The following is a 16,090-nucleotide window of genomic DNA, read 5'->3' on the forward strand; positions in this document are numbered from 1 at the left end:
CTGATGAAGAGGACAGATATCCTTAAAACGCGTTGTGCATAATAAATCCGTTATTACTACACCTCTGGCTCCTTGTCACTTGCAGCGCCCGACAAACCTCACCACTTCCTTTATTTATTTATTTTTCCCCACTGAGTATCATTCCTCAGAACCTGTGCTGAGGTAGAGGTTGGAGCTGCAGCAGGTTGCCTGGACGCCACAATCATCTCACTACAGGGCAGACATCTGCAGCCGAGGTCCGGACAGCACTCAAGCGGTTACCACCAGGCTTCCACGGCATTTTAATCCTTCATCCATATCCAATACCGGGGTTGTGCAAGGGTGCACAACTCCTCTAGGTGAGTTAGGTCCTATTGACCTGTCTACAGATTTCCTTGCGGTATCACATGAGCGCTCCTGTTTTTTGTTTTTTCTTTGCATAAAAACTCCTGTAGGTGTTTCAGCATTTTTGTACATATTGTTAAGGTGTAATTGATTTACCTACCAGCTAAGTGATATGAAGCAGGGTGATTATTCACAATATACCCTGATTGGGTGACAGTTAACAATGGGGTACAACAGGGATATTTCTTACTGACTTCGTTGTGGGCATACAAAGTAGAATTTCGGTATTTGCAGATCATACTAAACCCAGGATTGGTTCTCAGTATTAGTATGGTGGGGCTCTGACCCCGAGCACTCCATCCATCAGCTCATACCAGCTCCACTGGTGGTTGATTGTAAACTGTTGAGCAGAACACCCCAGCTCCATACACTGGTGGCTGCTCCTGGATACTGAAGCTCAGTCTTTATATACAACCACTAAAAAAAATGAATACACCCACCAGTGGCCACAAACGCAGTGTGTACCTTGCCTTCAGACTTTATTTTTTACCTTCGTTGACATATTTTTGAAGAACCACCAGACTAGGTTTGCTTGCAGACATTCAGAAGTTTATTCCAAATATTGTCATAAATGTAACAAAAAGCATATGTATATCTTTTGCAACAAGTGAAATGAATGGTAAATTGGCTTCACGGATCATGGCATCTTAACAAAAAACACATGGCATTACCACCAAGACCACCTTAAGCCATGTATATTCTGTATAATAAGGCAGAAGGGAATGCCGTAACTGAACTTTGACACAGTAGTAAAACTCCCAGGAATAGGAGAGGATTGCTCCGGCTAAGCCCAATCACCTGCATCAGGCCTTGTATATTATGGTATATTGTAATTTACATGTTATCGCTAATACGGCTGTAGAGGAGTGAGCGCAGCTTTAGGATGCGATCTTGCATACTATGTAATTCTGACAGCAGAGTCTTCTACTGTACGTGTTGTGCTCTGAAACATACAGACGGTCTTTGGTAATTCCCGGGACATCGGGCTCGTGCAGGATCGAGGGAAGGTTAGAACAGTCCTAGCTGCTTTTTTATATTCAGTTGTTTCCATGAAGGTAATGCAGAAAATTCTCCCCTGGTCATCCCAAAAGCAGAGATAAAATCCCGATCAGAGAGATAGGCCTGTAACAGAAGCAGAAATGATCCGTTATAGAAGCTATAGCATAGCAGGCAGCCATGTCTGGTACACGGGTGAGGAGTCGCCTGTATTGGGAACTAACCAGTGGAGGGTGTGGTACATGTCACAGTCACGGACTAAAACAAAACCTTCTGCACACAGTCGTATAATGGCTCCATTTTGCATTGTGTTCACATACAGATGTTCCCTTCTCCCAGTTATTAAAGGAACCAATCCCCAGGATTTTCGCATATAACCTAAAGCCAGTGCTATACTGGCACTATCAGGCTGATTCTATACATACCTGTAGTGGTCAGCTCGGATGTTTTAGGTTTTGAAATCCAAAAAAGTAGTTTATAAAATGAGCTGCGTGTTGAGTGACAGCAGCAAAGGAGCAGATAATATATTCATAGTAAGGCTGGACTCACACGAGCGTATGGCATCCGATGCGAGAGCATCGGATGCGATATGCTAATGTCCCCCGGCTCAGGCTCTGCTGCGAGCGTGAGCCGGGTGTCATGCGACTGTAACCCGATCTTGCGATCGGGTCACAGCTGTGAAGCTGAGTGCAGGCGCTGCGGAGGAGAGGGAGGGGTTAATCCCCCCATCTCCTCCATTGTCAGCCTGTCCGTTTATCGCACTGCACTGCACTGGGATAACATCCCATACGGCGGTAGCAGCAAAACGCAGCATGCTGCCGCTTTTCTCGCATCCAGAATCTGGATGCGAGAAAAGCTGACCAACAGCTCAACCTCATTGCCTAACATTGGTCAGAGTGCAATGCGAGAATTTCTCGCATTGCACTTGTCCGATTTTCACGCTCGTGTGAGCGTACCCTTATACTCATTCTAACAGAGGGAGGAGATAAGCCTTATACAAATGACTCACTTTGTCTAGCAGGACCTGTGGTGAGGTCATACCCATGTGACCTGGGATCCAGCTTTGGTGGCTGAGGCCCCGCCAATTCTGGTCACATGGGTATGACCTCACACAGGTCCTGCTAGACAAAGTGAGTTGTTTGTATAATACTTATGCTAATTCTAACAGGGGGAGGGGATAACTATGAATATATTATCTGCTCCAGTGCAACTGTCCCTCAAGAAGCAGCTAATTTTATAAACTTTACTTTCTTGGATTTCAAAACCTAAACATTCTAGCTGACCACTACAGGTATGTATAGAATCAGCCTGATAGTGCCAGTATAGCACTGGCTTTAGCTTATATACAAAAATCCTGGTGATTGATTCCCTTAAATTCAGATATCCATGTTTCCCAGTCTGTATATGGGACCCAAATCCTGGACTGACAGTTCTGGGCAGGAGACCCACAAAGACTTTTGTGTCTGAGGTTTGTTAGATCGGATCAGGAGATCCATATTCGGGCTGGGCATCAGGCAGTATATGGACTGTGAAACATGGCAGTCTGAATTCGGTCTTACCAATATAAGCAGGGCTGCTTTACCCCTACAGGAAGTCTGGCCTAGATTGGACATTGGCAAGTCTATAGGAAAATTTACATTTACCGGACAATAGCATTTACATATCTCATCGACACACGACTTCTGCAGCCAATCATTGACTGTAGCAGTAACGTGTTTGACACCACTAGACTGCCAGGATTATTGTGGTTACTGGAAGACCACAAACCCATGAAGAGGCCAGGAAGGTTTAGTACAGGACTAAAAGTGGATTGGTAAAGTATTACTTCTTTTATTTTAGACAAGAGGTCCCCAACCTGTGGCTTAGGAGGCACATGTGGCTCGCAGGCCTGTGGTGTTCAAGGCTGTCTTCCAACTTGGTATATAAACACCAGGTCTACCAAGCAGCTATAAAGACGAGGTCTCAGTTTGTTGACTTTTGTCAGTAGTCCCAAATAGAAGAGCAGATCTGAATGGGGGTAAGGTAGGTACCGTTGGATCTTGGTATACTGCCTCAGTGTGATTTCTGTGGAGAAGCTTTTTCTGTCATTATACTGGTAATCGGGGCTCTGGGCATCACTACTGAGAGGGTGACAAGGACTGGATGTTTCTCATGAACCTCTCTCTGAAAGATGGTCGAGAGACACATTAAGGTCTGAGCTAGATGTGTCACTCAAGATCAGAAACATTGGGGACCCCTGTTTTAGACCATTGTCAGCTGCTCAAAAATCATGGAGAAAAGTCCTATAATCACTGCATTAAAGATTATGATACCAATGTCAAAAGTTAAAAAGGATCTTAGTATTTCAAAATGGTGCATTAGGCAGGCGTAGTAGTACCAGATTTGTCAATTAAAAAATAGATTTTCTATAGTTAGTACTGTGTGCACTTAGTCATGGACACACCTCTTCTACCAGCTATCTCACCTCTTTCCTGGTGGGATCTACTCCTTCCGGTAGCTCATGCTTCTGCTTCCCTTTTAGGTCCTCGATTGGGAAGCATTGGAAGATGTTGCTTGGGTTTGGTGTGCTGGGAGATACGGCCATTCCATTGACGTCCTGCAAGAGAAAGGTCATTGAACTGTAGCGTCAGGCTTAGAAAGCAGCAAAGAAGATTCATGATTGGGATACTTTTTGCAATGTGCAATTATGATGGAAGGCTGATTGAATTGTTTAGGAATATTATATACTATAACATATTTCCTAAAGTCATATTGCTAGAAGAAAGATACCCGAGTAATTCTCTGGATGGCTGTGGAGTCACCTAGCTCCTTCTTCATTTCCTCATAGGACTTTCCATTCTAGAAAGAGATTGGAGATGGAAATAAATAAGTTCTTCTAATGTAACGGTATTCGTACATGACACAGAGATGATGGCATGTATCGGCCCATATTTATTAAGTTCACGCCTGAATTTAGCGGGAGTTGCACACAAGTCACATCTAAACTAGATGTTTTCTACAGTCTACAGTTTAATTACCACAAAATACACCATTACGTTCTTATATTGGCTTTTTAGGCTGTAATTAAACAGTTTAAAGCGATTATTCCATACAAATCCACTGGCCATTCAGCTTCCCCATCAGCTAAAATAATGCCATGTGCATTGTTGGGCCATCAAGTACATTGATGGCCCCAATTGTGACAACCACTAAATAGGACTTGTTACCTCTACAGAAATATCTTGTTTAATAAGGCCAAGTTCACATATCCGTGAAGCATGGATCGTACTTGGATCAGAAGATCTGGTCAACAGGTCTTTTGATTTGAGCTAATTGTTTCATATATGCTCAGGTCGGGAGCCCCTGCTATCAGGCCAGGTCTTCTGATGTGACAATGGCCCATATGCACCAGCTTTAGGGTAATCCGAGATCGAGCACCCATAGTGTGGTGGCTTAACCACTGTTTGATTTTTTTTTAAGACGCAATCACTTGATTTTCAAGGGGATCAGCTGTTTCACCTGCTGCCGATTTGTAATTAACTGTCCCCGTAAAAATTAAGTTATCGCTTGACAAACATTCACCAAACAATACCTCCAGTTTTCAGCCAAGTCGTGGCAGGACCATGGCGGTGACCTGGCTGCTCCATCTGGCCTCACCCTAAATTTGCTATTTTCCATTAAATGCCAAATCTGGAGCATATTTTATTAAAACTCCTGTACCAGTGCACTGTTATTTTCCCTAGAAATTATTTGATAAATAGACAACTGGGTGTTACCTACTGGGTGTCCTTGCCCAATCGGTGCTTGTATCAGACTGCATAGGGGAACACCTTGATAATGGACATGGCACCACAAAATTATGATGCATTAATATATTTATAGGAGGAATAACAGGAAAACACAGTCCAGAATTAAAATATATCATGCTCCAGAATTGTTATTTCATGGAAAATTGAAGTATTTACAAAATCAGACATATCCGAAGTGGTGACACCTACTGTATGTCTGCAGGACGTCTAGTCAGATTAGCCATGTACAAAGGAGCAGCACTCTACACATTGTCTTTATTAGCACAGATGCCATCTTAAGAGTGCCTTCGCGCACGGGCATATTCATCAAGCTAAATGCACCTAAAATTGTCTTTATTGACTTGAACCAAATCTATGATGTGTCTTAGACACTTTTTCCACTTGTCCATCCAGGAGGCTTGGCTGGGTGAAACAGGACATGGCTTGGCGCGCAACAAAAAGCGCCAAAATTATGGCACACATTGCAGGCACATAGGAGGACAATTGTTGTGTGGTATAAACTTAGGCAAGACATACAGAAAATTAGACAAATTTGTCAACTACAATGAACGACTTTGCAAATTTAGACTTGACAGTCATAAAATGTGTCTAAAATATTACTAAAATAAATAGTTTGTCTTTATTAAAACACTGGGGCATATTTAATCAATGTGTGTTGTTTGTTTTTTTTTGCTACAGTATTAAGAAATTAAACATTGACGGGTACTGATATATTTAACAGAGACTGGATGAAGCCTATGTGCAACAACACCACATGAAACTAATTAAAAAAAAACAGAACATAAACTCCTCAACGTGGAAATTGCAACACCACAAAGAAGTCCTGGATAAAGAGATCACAGGATGGATAGACATGTTAATGAAATGCAAATTATAAATTGAGATGTTTTGAATATTTTGTTTCAGTTTTTATTTATCAAGTATAGAGTAGGAGCACCATGTGCAGAAATTCCCGCACTCGAATGTACTTGGGCACACAAATCATCAAGATGTTCCGGCAGCTCCCATAAACAATTCCTGACCAATGATATCACAGATGTATTTGTTAGGAGACGAGTCCGAAGACTCTGCAGGCCATAATAGCACATTTTTAGGCCACACAGACTATTCTCAGTACCACGAGCAACATGGTATTGTCGAGTTGAAAAACGTCTCTTTGGACATTTTGGAGAAATGACCGTACCACTAGTTCCATGACCAAATCAATGAAACACTGAGCTGTTAGTGTACCTGTAATGAAGAATAGAAAGGTCCGGGTACCATAATTATGCCACCACATAACATGATCCCACAAGTAGGACCAGTGTGAAGTTCCCTTCTAAAGGCTTTTTTATGGCGTTGACCACGTGGTCTCCAGACCAATCTGTTGCTATCATTGTGTCCAAGACAAAAGTCAGACTTTTATTTTGGACGCAAGGAGAGGATAGATATTTTTTCTAGCATCCACCATTGCCATCTTGCTCTGCACCATGACTTTGAGAGTGGTGGTGTGTGGTCAATGGAACACCTGTGGCTGGATTTCTGATTTGTAGCCTAATGTTATTCAAATGCCTTCTGATGGTCTGTGTAGACATTAATGATTAAGGCTGGGTGTGTGATTACTTACCATTATTATAATCTGCTGATCTATCTGTGCAGATAATCGACTCTATTACCGATCATGCGGTCTTTCCAGTTTGTCATTTTTCTCTAAACCACTTGGACACGCACCATTGAACAGCGGAGACATCTCAGTCTACATGCATTAGATTTGTCCGGAGTGGTAAACCTAAGGCCGGCTTCACACTTGTGAGTGACTTGGCGAGTCTCGCATGGGCATCACCCGGCACAGCCGCACACTCTCCTGACTGGAGCGAGTCGGCTGCATGTATTTCTATGCAGCTGAAACACTCCTGTCAGGAGTGTGTGCAGCCATGCCGGGTGATGCCGATGCGAGACTCGCTGACACACTCGTAAGTGTGAAGCCGTCCTTAGTCTCTCATTGCAAGGATGCTGTCCCTCTGAGTTTCCGACAAGTTGAGTAACAGGAGGCATTGCACAATCATCCCATTATACTTGATACGATTTTTGAGGTTTAATGTGGCTAAAAAAATGCTTTCAATCTGGATTTTATTCCCATCCCACATGTGAAAGAGTGGATTTGGGTGCTTAAAAATTTGATTGTTTTCAGATCTTAGGACACTTGTTACTTCCTTGTTTTGCATAACCTTACTGCTTGTCCTTCTTGGTGTTGCAATTTCAGTGTTGAGTGTGTATGTACTGTACAGTATATAGTCAAATGTAGTGTAAAAATGTAAAGAAAAAAGCTAAAAACATTTAAAAATCCCTAAAGCATACTGTATTTCAATCTGCTTTTTTTTGTGGCTTAATGACTTTTTTGGTGTTTTTTTTTTCTATTGCATTTTGTATAGAAAAAAAACCATAATAAATGTGTATGACCAAACAAAAAAACCCCACCAAAACCATTAAATTTATTGTGGGTTTTTTTTGCCTAAAAAGACATAAAAATATGACAAGTGAGCCTAAATTGTCTTGTCTGTTATAAAATAACTCTTGAAACAGTAACTTAAAATTCTATCATCTCTCACACTCCATTTCTGTGGATCCCAAGCCAAGAACCATCCGGTAAAGTTTGGTGGCTCATATCCCTGTTTGATGATAAGTATTGGAGTATCTGGATCTCGGTCACCGGGGTGAGTCTTTAGGTAATCTATAGCAGTTGCAACCGCTTCCTTCTTCTCAACATCATTGGCCTCCACTCCGATCCACAGGAAAATCTTGGTAAGGAAAGGAAATTCAAACTTAGTTTTGCTACTAAAATAATGATAGTTTCTTTGGTTCCATAAAGAAGGGGATAGCCATTACTTTTTGTACTGATGACCTTATAGGTAAGTGTCTGACACCCCCACCGATCAGCTCTTGCAACCTCTGGCAGGGGTAGATAGTGAACAGAACAGAACATCAAAGTTACATGGCTGCTTAGTGGCTTCTTCAGGGTAAGGCTAGTTAAAAACATCCGGCTTTTCGCCGGTTTGCCTCATTTGGCACACTTCAGTACAGTGTATACAGTACAATGGCAGCGCAACAAGCTCCGGTCACATGCTGTCATATGACCAGAGCATGTGACCCGGAAGTTGATGCGCTGCCATTGTACTGTATCACACTGTACTGGAGTCCGCCGAATCCGGCAAACCGGCGAAAAGCCGGATGTGTGAAACTAGCCTAAGCAGAAGTTGCTGAGCCGCAGTACCTGGCAGTGGCCACTGCACAGTGAAGGGAGCTCTGTTCTATACACTGAACATATTAAGACTATGTTCACACACTGCATCTTTTACTGCGTTTTTGGTGCATTTTTGAGATCACAAAGATGCACCTAAATTCATTCCTTCTCCCAGCAAAGTCTGAGATTTCTATTTTGCTGGCCACACTGTGCTTCTTTTTTTGGCTGCAGCTTGGCTGCGTTTTTGAAGATGTAGCGTGTCAATTCTTTCTGTGTTTTTGCCAGATTTTTTGAGCCCTTCCAGTCAATAGATTTGACTTAAAAAATGCGTTGGGAGAAATGCGGTAAAAACGCGTCAACAACAAATGCGTTTTTTTATGCATTTGTGCCGCGAGTGCATTTTTTGGGGCCAAAAATGCTGCATCTTTGTGGTTAAAAAAAAGATGCAGTGTGTGAACATAGCCATAGTGTTTAAATGATAAATGAGATGCATGAGCACGGATTTTTTAAGAATAGGTGTTAACCACAATTACAATGGAATTGCTATGTTGAAATGGAATTAGAAGGTGGAGTAATTTAATATTCCTTTAGGAGCTATTATATTGACCCTATCCCTTAACCCCTTCATGAACAGCCGATTTTACGCTTTCCTTTTTGTTTTCCTTTCTTCTTCCGAGAGACGTAACTTTTTTATTTTTCAGTCAATCCGGTCATGTGAGGGCTCATTTTTTGCAGAACGAGTTGTACTTTCAAATGAAACCATGTGTTTTACCATATAGTGTACTGGAAAACGAGAAAAAAATTTACAAATGCGGAAAAATTGCAAAACAAAGTGCGATTTCACGATTGTTTTTGGTATTTTATTCACCATGTTCACTATATGATAAAACTGATGTATTGGTATGATGCCTCAGGTCAGTACCAGTTTGTAGACACCAAACATGAATACGTTTACTTTTATCTAAGGGGTTAAAAAAATCTGAAGTTTGTCCAAAAAAAGTGGCGTACATTTGCGCTATATTCCGTGACCCGTAGCGTTCTCATTTTTTGGAATTTATGGCTCAGTTACAGCTTATTTATTATTATTATGATTATTATTATTATTTGCATCTCAGGCCTTTAATTTTAATGAAGTGAAAGGGGGGGAGATTTGAACTTTTATTTTTTTATTTTTTTTTTATTTTTCAAAACTTTTTTTTAAACTTTTTTATTTTATTTTATTAGTCCCCCTAGGAGGCTATAAGGACCAGCATTCTGATCGCTTGTTATTTCTCCCAATCAGAGCAGCACCACTCAAATCGGGAGAAATGATTGTGTCTGTTAACCTGCAGTACTCGGCGGCTGGTTAAAGGACCTGAGTCGTGAGCTACAGGACCATGTGATCACATGATCCTGTGCTACCATGAGAACCATCGGATCCACCTGATCACGTCATGTGGCGGTCTGTGAGTATGGGATTACTGCGATCACCGTTAAAATGGTGCTGTCACATTTCAACAGCGCCATTTAAGGGGTTAACAGGTACGGGTGGATAGCGATTCCACTTGTACCTGCGAGGCACACATGTCAGCTGTACAAATCAGCTGACATGTGCGTGTATCTCCACCTGTAGCCCACAGCAGCAGGTGGGGATTAACACTTTGACCATTAGGACGTAAGATTACTGCCCGCGGTCGTTAAGGGGTGCCAATGTATGTAAAGCGCTGTGGAATTAATAGCGCTATATAAATGAATAAAATTATTATTATTATAAATAAAATAGCACTACCTTGCATATTGAGCTCGCTAACAATTTTTCTTGATAGTTGTGTAGGAGTAAGAAACAATATTGGGATAGTGGCAATATACACTCACACACTTTTTGTAGGGATTGGTGGCAATAATAGGATACAATCCAGAAGTGTGGGGTGTATCTTTGAGATTGATATTCTCATTCACTTACATAAGTGAGAAGAGATTTGTTTTTTTCCAGTTTCAGGAAATTGTCATTATCACTTAGTTGTTTTTAGGTCTTAATAAAATAATAGTTTTAATATGATCCCTTTCAGTGATATCATACAATCATAGAATGGTAGATTTGGAATGGACCTCCTGGGTCATCTAGTCCAACCCCCTGCTCAAAGCAGGACTCACTAAATCATCCCAGACAGATGTCCGTCCAACCTCTTTTTAAAGACTTCCAATGAAGGAGATCTCACCACCTCTCGTGGCAGCCTGTTCCACTCGTTGATCACTCTCACTGTTAAAAAGTTTTTTCTAATATCTAATCTGTGTCTCCTCCCCATCAGTTTCATCCCATTGCTTCTAGTCTTTCCTTGTGAAAATTAGAATAAAACTGATCCCTCTACAGTGTGACAGCCTTTAAGATATTTGTAGACAGCTATTAAGTCTCCTCTCAGTCTTCTCTTTTGCAAGCTAAACAATCCTAAATCCTGTAACCGTTCCTCATTACACATGGTTATGGATATTATCTATACACTGTTGACATCTGACCACTGCTGGAGGGGACTATATGCAAACTGTATTGTCAATAAAAAAAATCTCAGAATATAATGGGTAATCAGCGTAAAGAGACTCTATTTATAATATACCCTTTAAAAAGTCAATTAACCCCTTCACGTATATTTACGTGTTCAGTCATGTCCTTGCCTTTGATGTGGGCTTACATGCTGAGCGCAAATCTTTACCTGCACTTGATGGCTGATTTAATCAGTCATCAAGTGCCTCTTACACCCCTGGGTGAATCCGAGATGCACCTGCAGCTGTTAAGTAGTTAAATGCCACTGTCAATCACTGATAGCGGTAGTTAACATGCTCTGACAGGAAGCGAGTCACTAATCCCGCCCATCAGCGTACCTATCACGTGCCATGTGGAATTGCACTTTTTTTGCAATTTCAACGTACTTGTAATTATTTCCTGTTTTGCAGTACAATATGGGGCAGAATGAATAGTGTCATTCAAAAGTACAACTCGTCCCGCAAAAAACAAGCTCTTCTATGGCTATATTGGTGGAAAAATAAAAAAGTTATGGCTCTTGAAAGGAAAGGAGGAAAAAACAAAAAATGGAAATTGCCCTGGGGTGAATGGGCTAAAAACAGAGATAACCTCAAAGCAACAAATATTAAGAGTCTAGCTTATTATCGCTGTATTGGGAACCATAGACACACATGGGATCTGAGAAGCAAAAGAAATATAATAATATAAAGTGCAAAGTGATAAACCGTGTCAGTATAAAGTGCTTCAATCTCACCAGTCCAGAAGTATGAGCATATTAGTCCGTAGAGCCCCAAGGGGAAACAGTCCAGATACACAGTAATATTTTTAATGCTCTATTATACCCAGTGTTGTGGCTCCCATCCTAACAAGGGCAGTACCCAAGTGTGGGACTAGACAGTGTCCCCAAAAAGATATATCCCCTCCAAGATGGTAAATAGTTCTCAAAAATGTTTACCATCTAGTTGAGAGGGTACAGAAAAATACAGGGTCAGTATGTAAGGGGGTTGTAAGGCTCTGTCGCCGTAGACCTGCAAATCGCCTGTCTGTAAATGTACTGTTTATTGTTGATATACTGTGTATATTGTAGATATGGTTTAATGATATATTATGTGTGCGGCCACTAGATGGCCACATGGGGTAAGCTACTTCCCTTGGTGCTCTCAGGCTAGGGAGATCTAATGGCAGGGAGGAGCTTAGTAAAAAGCCTAGGAAGACAGGAAATAACAGCAAAGTCCCCCAGAGTAGCAGAGAGATACCACACCTGTGGAAGGTTGAGGTAAAGCCCATAGGAGAAGAAATTGAGACCCTCTGGGTCATATCCCGGCACCGGACATGTGGGGTCCTGTTGAGAGGTAGGCTGACCTAACCACGTCCCAAAGGGGTGAAGTCCAGATGGCCTGGATGGTGGCTGCTCCCTGGCGTATACCCAACGAACCCCCTCTCCAGGCTGAAGGTCAGTGGGCTCCTCAGGAGTAGGTCTTGACAAACCAGAACAGAAGAGTTCTGTCCCCAGGGACCCCCCGTCGCTCCTTATAGTTAATCCCTGTGGATGGGAGACGGACCCCTGAAGGATTATATGAATCTGCCCAACAGAATGAAGATGAGTGAGGGGATGAAGGGCTCTAGGAACAGAGTTCCAGGGAAGTGGCTGGCAAATTGAGAGTAACTCCGGTTGCTAATGGCGACGACCACAGTGGAGAACCGGAGTGGAAGTCCAGAGGACTGTGTAGCATGAAGTATCTACCCATTGTAACAGAAATAAGATGTGTCCGCCACTGGCGAGATGTAAGACCGTTCATGACCATGTTACGTAAAGAGAAAATTTTGGTTAAGAAGAATCTTGTCTGTGTGTGGTGTTTGGGGACACTGGGGCCTGCTGCAGTCAGCAGCTGTGAGACGGCCCTGAAGAAACTAGCACCAGTCCTGGCCTCCGGCCTTGAAGTAAGTGTCCCGCACCACAAATCCCAGCAACCCTTCCCCTGTAGTGGAACGGAGGTGGTGGTGGTGCAAAGTACTAATCCAGGGCTGCACTGCGGCCATAGAGCGGTACCCTACTGCTACTACCAGAGTACCCCGCTGTCCCTTCTACAAGTAAGCGACAGGTATACCCTGTCTGGTATGCAAAGTGTTGCATCAGCTACAACAATTGGGGAGGATTCAGGCAGGAGCCAAAACATGGGGAGTGACAGGTAATGAAAAGTATCCCTGTGTATCTGGACTGTATCTCCTTGTGTCTCTATGGACTATGTAGAGCGAAAGTATTGAATATGTATGTATGTATGTGTACATATGCAGTTAAAACCAAAGGTTTACATCCACCATCTAAAAAGACACATCTGCAGGTTTTTCTCACTATCTGACATGAAATCAGAATAAACCTTTCCTGTTTTAGGTCACTTAGGAACCAAAATTATTTATATTTGCCAAATGCAGAATAATAAGAAGAGCGAGAGAATGTTTTAAGGCATTTTAACCCCTTCACGACCTTTGACGGATCTTTCCGTCATGGATCGTGTGAGGTTAAGCCCCGCCCCCTGCAGGATGTGGCGATCTGAGCACATATCAGCTGTTTTCAACAGCTGACATGTGTGCCTGCATGTTACGAGTGGAATCGCATTCCACCCGTAACATTAACCCCTTACATCTCGCTGCCAAAGTCTGGCAGTGAGATGTATATACCGTACGCGCAATCATGATTTTCACTTACCGCCACCCCCACCGGAAGTCACATGAGTGATCACGTGACTTTTGGTGGTTGTCATGATAGCACAGGGTCATGTGATGACGCCTGCAGCTATGACGAGTCACTTTCGTTTTCACTCGGCCCGGAGGCCAGTGAAGCAGGAAGTGACCGTATCTGCTGTTTACAGCTGTATAGCTGTGATCAGCAGATAGTGCAGAGCGATCGGATTGCTGATCGCTATAGCCCCTAGGGCAGACCTGGGCAAGGGGCGGCCCGCGGGCCACATCCGGCCCGCCTGCTCTCTGTGACCGGCCCGCCCGTCTTCAGCCGGTGCAGTGGAGCCGGGCTGCAGCGTGCCGAGCAGGGAGAGATCCTGTGCAGGTCTGCACAGTCAGTGCAGGCAGCGGAACGCAGGAGTCTTTCCTCTGTTCCCTGCCGGCACTAATTGTCAGTGACACACGCGCGCGCTCTGACATTGTCAGTACTGCGCTGCGTGTGTCATTTCAAAAGTTCCCGCCTGGGAGAGGAAGAAGCAGCACAGCAGACGGAATAATTCATCTTGCAGGACCTGCGATGATGTCACGCCCATGTGACTGTGTGGGAGGAGACACAGGATGCCGGGCAGAAAGCAAAGATACTGAATCCTGAAGGAGATGTGGACACATGATGACTGGTAATGAGAAAAGAGGGGACATAAGGGGGAGGGGGGCTGCAGGGTGAGTGGCATATGAGGGAAGATGGAGTTGCAGGGTGAGTGCATATGAGGGCTGCAGACTGACAGAAGGATGTGAAGGGGTGCAGAGTGTTTGAGAGGGGTAAGTTGGGGTACAGGCAGGGTGAGATATGTGGGCAGGGTGTGTGACATATGGGGGTGTAGTGTGTGTGATATGGGGTGTAGTGTGTGTGATATGGGGGTGCAGGCTGTATGGGGAGCAGGGTGTGTGACATATGGGGGAGTAGTATATTACAGGTGTGCTATATGGAGGTGTATATAGTGGTGTAGTATATGGGGGTATAGTGATGTAGTATATTACAGGTGTGCTATATGGGGGTGTAGTATATTACAGGTGTGCTATATGGAGGTGTAGTATATTACAGGTGTGCTATATGGAGGTGTAGTATATTACAGGTGTGCTATATAGGGGTGTAGTGATGTAGTATATTACAGGTGTGCTATATGGAGGTGTAGTATATTACAGGTGTGCTATATGGAGGTGTAGTATATTACAGGTGTGCTATATGGAGGTGTAGTATATTACAGGTGTAGTATATGGGGTGTAGTGATGTAGTATATTACAGGTGTAGTATATGGGGTGTAGTGATGTAGTATATTACAGGTGTATATAGGGGTGTAGTAATGTAGTATATTACAGGTGTACTATATGGAGTTGTAGTATATTACAGGTGTGCTATATGGAGGTGTACTATATTACAGGTGTAGTATATGGAGTGTAGTGATGTAGTATATTACAGGTGTAGTATATAGGGGTGTAATGATGTAGTATATCGGAGGTGTATTATATAGTGGTGTAGTATAATACAGGTGTATATGGGGGTGTAGTATATTACAGGTATATGGAGGGAGTGTAGTATAATACAGGTGTAGTATATAGGGGTGTAATGATGTAGTATATCGGAGGTGTATTATATAGTGGTGTAGTATAATACAGGTGTATATGGGGGTGTAGTATATTACAGGTATATGGAGGGAGTGTAGTATAATACAGGTGTAGTATATAGGGGTGTAGTGGTGTAGTTTATTACAGGTGTAGTGATGTAGTATATTGGATAGAAAGAACTGAGGTAATTATATTAGTCCGGCCCTCTAAACCAATCCCAATTTCTCATGCGTTCCCATGGGAAAATTAATTGCCCACCCCTGCCCTAGGGGGACTAGTAAAATAAAATAAAAAAAGTAAAAAAATAGTTTTAAAAAATAAAAAAAAACTAAAAGTTCAAATCACCCCCTTTTCACCCCATTGAAAATTAAAGGGTTAAAAAAATAAATAAATATACACATATTTGGTATCGCCGCGTTCAGAAATGCCCGATCTATCAAAATATAAAATCAATTAATCTGATTGGTAAACGGCGTAGTGGCAAAAAAAATCCAAACGCCAAAATTACGTTTTTTGGTCGCCGCAAGTTTTACGCAAAATGCAATAACATGCGATCAAAATGTAGCATCTGCGAAAAAATGCTACCATTAGAAACGTCAACTCGAGCCGCAAAAAATAAGCCATCACTGAGCCATAGATCCCAAAAAATGAGAACGCTACGGGTTTCGGAAAATGGCGCAAAACATGCGCCACTTTTATTGGACAAGCTTGTGAATTTTTGTAACCCCTTAGATACAAGTAAACCTCTACATGTTTGGTGTCTACAAACTCGCACCGACCTCAGGCATCATACCCACACATCAGTTTTACCATATAGTGAACACGGTGAATAAAACATCCCAAAAACTATTGTGCCATCACACTTTTTTTTGCAAATTTTCCACACTTGGAATTTTTTTGCTG

General features: G+C 42.5%; 1 protein-coding gene across 3 annotated transcripts in view; it reads right to left on the bottom strand.

Moving 5' to 3' along the window:
- Positions 1 to 900: 900 nt before the first annotated feature.
- The window catches only part of AVIL (advillin), a 138,578-nt gene continuing 123,388 nt past the window's right edge, over positions 901 to 16,090 (bottom strand). For 2 of the 3 annotated variants that reach the window (XM_075337111.1, XM_075337110.1), the window contains exons 17-20: positions 7,757 to 7,945; positions 4,150 to 4,218; positions 3,845 to 3,976; positions 902 to 1,506 (exon numbers count right to left, since the gene is read on the bottom strand). In XM_075337111.1, coding sequence (XP_075193226.1) covers positions 1,393 to 1,506; positions 3,845 to 3,976; positions 4,150 to 4,218; positions 7,757 to 7,945 — 504 coding nt within the window. In that variant the 3' untranslated portion in view covers positions 902 to 1,392. Of the gene's footprint in view, positions 1,507 to 3,844; positions 3,977 to 4,149; positions 4,219 to 7,756; positions 7,946 to 16,090 lie in introns of all 3 variants that reach the window. The other variant, XM_075337113.1, reaches the window with a different exon arrangement.

The sequence above is a fragment of the Anomaloglossus baeobatrachus genome, chromosome 2, assembly GCF_048569485.1.
Source record: "Anomaloglossus baeobatrachus isolate aAnoBae1 chromosome 2, aAnoBae1.hap1, whole genome shotgun sequence".
Classification (NCBI taxonomy): Eukaryota; Metazoa; Chordata; class Amphibia; order Anura; family Aromobatidae; genus Anomaloglossus; species Anomaloglossus baeobatrachus.